The 8,215-nt window shown below is 39.2% G+C and overlaps 1 protein-coding gene across 1 annotated transcript in view; it reads left to right on the top strand.

Moving 5' to 3' along the window:
• Dspp (dentin sialophosphoprotein) overlaps positions 1-429 on the top strand; it is a 4,451-nt gene extending 4,022 nt beyond the window's left edge. The window contains exon 4 of the mRNA XM_028773750.1: positions 1-429. This exon is cut by the window's left edge and continues 1,062 nt beyond it. Within this exon, the coding sequence (XP_028629583.1) occupies positions 1-429 (429 nt within the window).
• The last annotated feature ends 7,786 nt before the right edge of the window (positions 430-8,215 follow it).

The raw sequence follows: 8,215 nt of genomic DNA, 5'->3' as shown, positions 1-8,215 counted from the left end.
AGCAGTGACAGCAGTGACAGCAGCAGTAGCAGTGACAGCAATGACAGCAGCGACAGCAGTGACAGCAGTGACAGCAGCAGTAGCAGTGACAGCAGTGACAGCAGTGACAGTAGTGACAGTAGTGCTGATAGTGACAACAGTGAAAGCAGCGACAGCAGTGACAGCAGCGACAGTGACAGTAGTGACAGCAGTGACAGTAGTGACAGTAGTGACAGCAGTGACAGCAGTAACAGCAGTGACAGTAGTGACAACAGTGATGATAGTGACAACAGTGAAAGCAGCGACAGCAGTGACAGCAGCGACAGTGACAGTAGTAACAGCAGTGATAGTGACAGCAGTGATGGTGACAGCAAGGCTGTTAATGGCAAAAGTGACAGCGACAGTGACAGTGAAGGCAGTGACAGTAACCACTCAACCAGTGATGATTAGAGCAGAAAGAACCCCATGAGATCCTTTGTGTGACCTCTGGTGAGTGATTGGAAGGCAGTGAAGGTTCCTAATCCAATGACAACGGGAGAGACGTGCAGATTATGTGGAACCCATGGGGCTCACAGGGAGTGGAGCCAGGCCCCAGCTCTCTCAGAGAGATTCTGGGTGCATCACCTTTGGTACATGTGTGTTAAAATATATTCATGTTCAGAAAATATTTTTAAAAGGATAAATCTAGACATAATACTTAAACAGGAACTGAAGTAATCACTTACCAAGACACATAGCTTCGATTTGAATGGTAGGTGCTTTAGAAAACAGAGCGAACAACCAACATCCTGTACATCCTGAACAGCCTGTAGCTGCTGCCTCCTCTCTCAGTGCTCCGGGCACCAGAGAGCCAGTCTTTATGTTGTGCCATGAGCGATGCTGCTCTGTGACATTCAACTCAACTACTCTGTCATTTAACTTATTCCAGGGAAAAATACATTTATGATATGATCAAAACACTGCAGCAACTACTGGTCCTAACCAAGGTGCTGGGATAATCTTGGTGATGATAAAATAGCTGTAAATTATGAAAATTCCAAAGAATGAATGAGAAAAGAGCCCTAAGGATGGGTTGGACAAGATCTGACACATGAGGTTAAATTTCTGCATAGGATGGAAATGTACTAAGTCCCCAACCCCTGCACTTTGAAAAGTGTCTCACTTCCAGCAGTGGCTCTCAAATCTTAAACAACACAGATGGATGATTTCGGGAGGTGCGATCATATTCTGAGCTCTCCATGTACCACTGTGTTATTAGTTGTCTTTGAATCAGTGTCACAGGTCAAACTACATTGACAGCTTAATCAAGAATTGTTAAGGCTGCGGGTGAGAAGAGAGGGACCCTCTAGGGCTCTTCTGAAAATGAGAGGTGATGAGAATTAACCACACCAAGACAGGAGGTATGAACTGGGATCGTCTCAAGAAAACCTTAACCCCAAGCCTTAAGGGTATTTTTGAAGATTTAGAGTTTTCCTTTGTCTATTTGTCCACATAGGCATTCATGCCAGATTTGGGTTAAATCAAAACTATGTTATAATGATAGTCGTCTCTATTCTCACTTTAGGCTTATTTTACCAAGAGTTTCAGAAGAGCTTCTTTTTCTTGGGGGCTCACCCCCTTTTGTGAGAGTTTCTGAGTTAAGGAATACAGCCGAGGCTTTCACATACTGCTATCTGTAAACGCATTTATAACCCCCAACATCGTAAAGGGCCAGGTTTCTGCACTGCTCCAGCACCGACATGACTCCAGACCACTTACCAGAAAGTAATGGTTCAGGCTTTGCTTTCTATTAGACTGCAAACTCTCCTTTGTTTACTTGAACTTGTGAAGCACCTGCCTCTAGTAACCTGCCACACCCACTCATCAAAGTTGTGATCACTAAAGCCACAGGAAGAAAACTCATTGTAAACTGTATAAGAAATATAAAGGAAGAGATAATGAACTTCAGTATTATAATAAACATCTATTTATACTATTTCTCACTGGGGGAAATTCTTCATTCATAATTTGCAAACACTTGTCCCTCCCCTGTCCCCCATTGTAAAATATGGTGTATAAGATTACACTTCTTACACATACTTATTAAAATCAGTATTTGTGAACACAAAATACAAACTTTAAATACTATTAAAAAGCAGTGTACATAATACTAAACCTTCACCATCCAACCCACAATTTCTTTTCCCTAGAGGCAATTCCTCTTACTAATGTTTCACAGACATTCCAGAAATGTTGTATCACTATGTTCACCTTCTAAAAGTCTGAGGTATTGTACCATGCACTTACCTTACACTGCAATGTAGAAATATGCCTTGAATATTGGCTCATAGCACATAGATCAACCTCACTTCTTCGTAGTTCTGCTCAATTCATGATCTGAAGTAAGATTTTTATCCTGTGCTCATGTTATCATCTAGATAATAGCCCAAGTCAGTTTCACAGCCACGGTTTTATTTCTGTGAAGAGACACTGTGACTTCAGCAACTCTTATAAAGGAAAGCATTTAATTGGGACTCACAGGTTCAGAGGTTTAGTCCATTATCCTCATGGTGTGGAGCACAGCAGCATGTGGGTAGGCATGGTCTGGAGAAGTAGCTGAGAGTTCTACATCTGGATCTGAAGCAGAGGAAAATGAGCCATTGTGTTGGGGTTGGTCTAGTGTTGCTGTGTATTCAAATACTGGCCCCTGAGATCTGGTTGCCCCTGATGAGGAGATCCTCACATACACCAAGTGATGCTATGTAAACTTCCTCCCCAAGTTAATTGGTCAATAAAAGGCTAAAGTCTGAGGTTGGGCAGTAAAGAGAGAAAGGTGGGAGACCTGAGGATTGAATCGAATGAGTGGTCTTAGGAGAGACTAAAGAAGGAGGAGAGAAGGAGGCCACGAAGAAAGGAGGAAGCTGCCATGAGAGGAGATGGACCATGAGCACATGGCCAGAAAAGACAGCAAGTAACAAGGGACATATGGCTGGGATGTAAAAAATGCTGCCCAATCTAGGCTTACAGCTTGTAAATAAAATACCAGGACTGTGTGTCTTTTATATGAGCTAGCTAGAATATATCATTCCTTCTCCAAATTGTCACCCAATATGGGACAATTAGAATCCAAGCTGACAGCCTGAGAAGGCCCAAGTGAAAAGCGTGTGTGTGTGTGTGTGTGTGTGTGTGGGGGGTAGTCAGGCTAGCTGGACAAGAGGCCTGGTCTTTTTAAAAAAAGAATGAAAGCAGACCAAAGCCTCAGGCACACTATAGACAACTAGGCCTGAAGCTATGGGTGAAGGACTGAAGCCATGTAGAAACATGGAGGATTGGAGAGGCCTGGCCAAGGCCAGCAGAAGGCTGAAATAATGGGGCAGTCTTCTGGACTGAGCTGAGGAAGCAAAGCTGGCCCAAGGAGCCCACAGACACACAGCAGTTTATAATCAAATATTTCTTCCTAACTGCAATAAGACTAAAAGGCCCTAAACTTCTGAACTGGTAAGGTATTAAGTTTATATGTGATAAGTTGATATCCTTAAGGAGTGAGACAGATTGAATGAAAAAATATTTTCCATATTAAAAAACAGAAAACAATAGCAGAAGGCACTTGGATCTTTATAGTTTCATTGTAGTTGTCATGGAGCTCATTACATATGTTCAATAAGGATCACAGTTTTATATCCCCTCTCTCTAAGAGTGTTCAAAATAAAACAGCCTTATGTAAGGAGAGAACTGAGAAGTGGGATGGTGAATTACAAGCAATACAGATAGAGAAAGAATAAAGGCCATACTCAATAGAAAAAAGGACATTGATGGCAGCTGGAATTCAGAGCTCTCTGGCTGTGAGATGTTTGTTAGCTCTTTCTGCTAAGGACTCACTGATATAATGTTGCGACACCTTAATTCCAAGGAGTAACAGATAGACAAGGCTTTGCTGCTACAGCATGATATAATATAACTGCCCCTCTCCCGCCAAAACTTAGAATTTTCATGTTTCTTTGCTTTATTTTTGTTTGAATGTTTTTGTTTTTACCTAATAGTGGGAAATAGTATATTTTTATGTTTGGTATTACTAAAACACAGGAGAGTTTCAAATTTGTTTTCTAAATTAAAGAATTACAAGATTTGGAATTGAAATGAAATATTTAAGCAGGGTAGCGGAGGCACACACCTTTATTCTCAACACACAAGAGACAAAGACAGGCGGATCTCTGCAAACTCTAGAACAGCATAATCTACATAGTGAAGTCAGGGTGAACCCTGCTGATAAGATAAAGCCACAGGCAAACACCAAAAATGACACATTTTTTTCCCATAAAGGTACTATCTAGGTTTTTGCTTAATAATAAATAACAATGTCCTTAATGATCTAAAAGATAAATACGTATCAATTTTAAATTTATATGAAGCAAAAGGGGAATATAGATATATGTATCCACTTAAGAAACATTTATAATTTCAATCTGAGATAATACTTTTTCTCTTGCTGAAAAGCATTTTGCCCTAGGAAAGATATATTCTACTAGTCAATGTAAGGACCCAGAGTTAGGGTTGAGGTAGGGTTATATTGCTTTAATCCAACAAGAAAAGAGAAGCTATGTTTTCCATCCAAATTACTGGAAATAAAATTTGACCAAGAAAGAGTCCCTAAAGATCTGGGCTACAGACAGGGGGAGATTGGCAAGATCAACAAGATAGATAATGTATATGCTGATCCCTCTATATGGAAACAGTTCTGAGACAGACTGAGACATGAATATATACGAATATATGTATGTATGCATATATATATATATATGGTCAATAAATTTTATTGGCTACAAAATTTTCAAAACTTATCATGCTACTCTCTTGAATGACATAGATAAAGATTTATATTGAAGCTTGGTTACAGTCCAAACTAGTTTAAGAAAGATAGATGCCTTTCATCTGCTCAAACAAAGAATAAAAACCTTCATTAATTGAGCTGTGCACCTTGTAAAACCCATACATTGTTGGTACAGAACTATATGTTACTTGCGAGAACTTATATGTTCACATAAAATGACAATCAAGGAAGTAGCCTTAACAAGATATGCCCTTGAGTGTGTTGGGACACCTGTTCCTGCCTTAGACTGCCTTGATGATGTTTCCTTGGGAGACTTACTTCCAGAACAGCTTCAGGGAGGGCTGCTGACCCCAGATGATGATCCCAATTTGTTCAGCCTTGAAGATGGATCCAGCCAGGACATCAGTTAAGCCCTGCACTTTCCTATCCCACAGAGACTGGACAGCAAATGATAGAGCTACTTCTCCCAGGACTTGGCTAATAACCTAATTTTCTTAGGGTCCCCAAAAGATGCAGTCACCCCTAAACAGCAGAAAGCAATTTAAGAGAACATGTCACCCCATTCCAAAGAGGTGGGGTATATGATTTTTAGTTATTCTATTGGGTGATGGATGCTTGTTATTATAAAGGGGTTGGTTGCAAGTTTCTAAATTGTCTTGATCAGGAAAGAAAAAGGTATAGGAGGTTAGACTCAGGCATTGCTCTTTTTCCTTTTCTCTATCTTCCTTTCTTATGTAGGGGGAGATGGTTGAAAACAAAAGGGGGAATACAGGATATATAGAAATAATAGGTAGATCATTAAATCTACTCTAAAACTCTTAGAGCTACTCCTAGCCAGAAATCTTACATTGGTATAGATCTTTGTAGATTCATACAAAATTGAGGTTATATTTTGTTACTTTGGTATAGATCTTTGAATATTAATACATATTAAAATTATATTTGTTACAATGCTATAGATCTTTACATATTGATACAAGATTTGAGGTACTCATATAGACATTGGACATATGCAACTCATTTGAAGATATAATGTAAAGTTCTAGTCCTTTCTAAGGCTGGTATTACACACTATTTAGGATAACTAACAAATACAAATTGATAGTTAGACGGTCAAACTCATGATCAAATTAGATACCAGACTAGTTTATTACAATAAAATGCTTCTAACTAAAAAACAAATTTGTCTATTCAGATATTCTGATTAGATAGAAGGTCTTCAAAAACCTCAGAGACCTAAGGAATATGACATTTTAAGATGTTTTTATTAACTTAAGACTTTTTTGACATTGAGACATATCAGTTCCTCTCAGCAGCCCATTCGACTTGGAAAAAGATGATGAGCATTAAAGGCCCTCCATTTGGAGATGAATTCTGCTGGAGTCCAGCTCTGCATGAGGGTGAGGATCTGAAGCAGGTGGGTGCAAGAGCAGAGGGGGAGGAATCAGTCATGGGGCACCTTTTATGTTTCGTTTCATGAGAGACTGGACAGAGAATAAGCACATCTTAGTATGACTTGATCTACTCTAACAACCTGTCTCTCGCAGGCTTTATTTATATACAAAATCATTTCCTCAAAAACTTTAATCATTGATTGCATAATTTCTGAGGCTACAATGTTTTTGAATACATAAGCATGCAAAAGAAATAAAATGAGCAAACAGCAAATTTTAGGAAAACTAAAAATTAACATTACGATAAAATCAATTTTCTTTTAACTCAATGTCTTTTTCCTTAAGATTTGTGTCATAAAGTCTTGTGGTTACAGAAATATTAGATGGAATGTCTTTATTTAAGTTTGATGAAGTTAATAAATCAGAAGTTATTTCCTATTGCCTGGTGTATCAAGCTTATCCTGTATTATTAACCAGAATATTTAATCATTCTATGGAAATTCAATTTCTCAGTCCTTTGTTTAATTTCCTCCCCTTTTCTTCTGATTTTCTTTTATATTTTATATAGAACCACCATCCCTTCCTTTGAGTTTTAAAGATTTTGTGGCCCTTTTGGCCACACACAAGCGTTGCTTAAACAAGGGCAGTCTTTTTCATTTTTCTACAATATCACAAAAAGTTCTGATCTGACAAGCCTGCTTAGGAATCCAGGCAGTTCATAAACCCTGTTTCTGTGTCACTTACCCCTGTTTCAGTATGATCCATATCTTTTTCACAACCCTGTAAAGGGTAGAAGAACATCTGGATTCCTAAAATTGCTGGCTCTGCCATCACGACGGCTGCAAGGTTTGTCATTAACCATATAATCAAAATAACATCCTGTTGATACTAGTTCCATGTTTCTAAGGCTAGCTATCCACAGAAAGGGTGACACAAAACTTAACGACTCAGTTATGGCTTGTCTTGTTTTTTTGTTTTTTTGTTTTTTTTTTTGTTTTTTTTTGTTTTTTTTGTTTTGTTTTTCGAGACAGGGTTTCTCTGTATAGCCCGGGCTGTCCTGGAACTCACTCTGTAGACCAGGGTGGCCTCGAACTCAGAAATCCGCCTGCCTCTGCCTCCCGAGTGCTGGGATTAAAGGCGTGCGCCACCACCGCCCAGCTCAGTTATGGCTTGTCAACTCCTGAAAATTTCCTAAGTTCTTATTCTTTAATTTTTTTTCCTCAAATATTATGCCTCATGCTTATTAACACTACTTAAGTAATAGGTTCTATGGAAGATTCAATTTCTTGCATAGCTAATTCTCTTAGGGAACTATCATTAATTTTATTCTTAATTGATGCCAGATTTTATGACAATGGTTACATTGTCCCAGCCCCAGCCGTCTGTGAGGGGCCATTAGCAGCAAGGAATTCAAACGTTAAGATGTTAGAGACACAATAAAAAGCTGCATAGAAAATTTTCACAAAGAGCAGCAACAGGTCAGTTCAAGCTGTCCCAGCACTGGAACTGTGTCTAACAGTGTCTGCAGAATGCTTGGCATGGCCAGGCCTCTATTATGACAAGCTAGTCACTGGGCAAAGAGAATGTCCTAACTTCATCTGCATACAGAATGTTCTTCAAAATGGAGAAAATCTGGATGCAGGCAAAGTTGACTGCCAAGCCCTGCCAAGCAGGGTAAGGAAGTCTTTCATAATTCCTGCTTCACAAATACGTCTGTCAGCTATACTGGGCCAGATGGCTGAAGATAGATGCTCCAATGTTATAGAGAATTTTTGGGACAGTCCTGTCAGCCAGCTGCCTGTCAGTTCTGTAGTTTTGGAAGCTGCTTGCCTACACTTCCTATAAACTCAGGTAATTATTCCTTCCCAAATCTCTGATGGGGTTGAAGAGTAAATAATCAGTCTCACAGTGAAACATAAGTTACAATGAATCTAAGAAAGTGTTTTAGGGTCCAAGGAGATGTTTTAAGGTTGGCAAATGAAGGTCAGAGGATTAGAAGGTATTTTTTGAAGGTTGGAGCAAATTGTAAATGGGT

This window comes from Grammomys surdaster, unplaced genomic scaffold (assembly GCF_004785775.1).
Source record: "Grammomys surdaster isolate TR1022 unplaced genomic scaffold, NIH_TR_1.0 233, whole genome shotgun sequence".
Lineage (NCBI taxonomy): Eukaryota > Metazoa > Chordata > Mammalia > Rodentia > Muridae > Grammomys > Grammomys surdaster.
The sequence above is the reverse complement of the archived record's forward strand: the minus strand, read 5'-3'. Positions and strand labels throughout refer to the sequence as shown.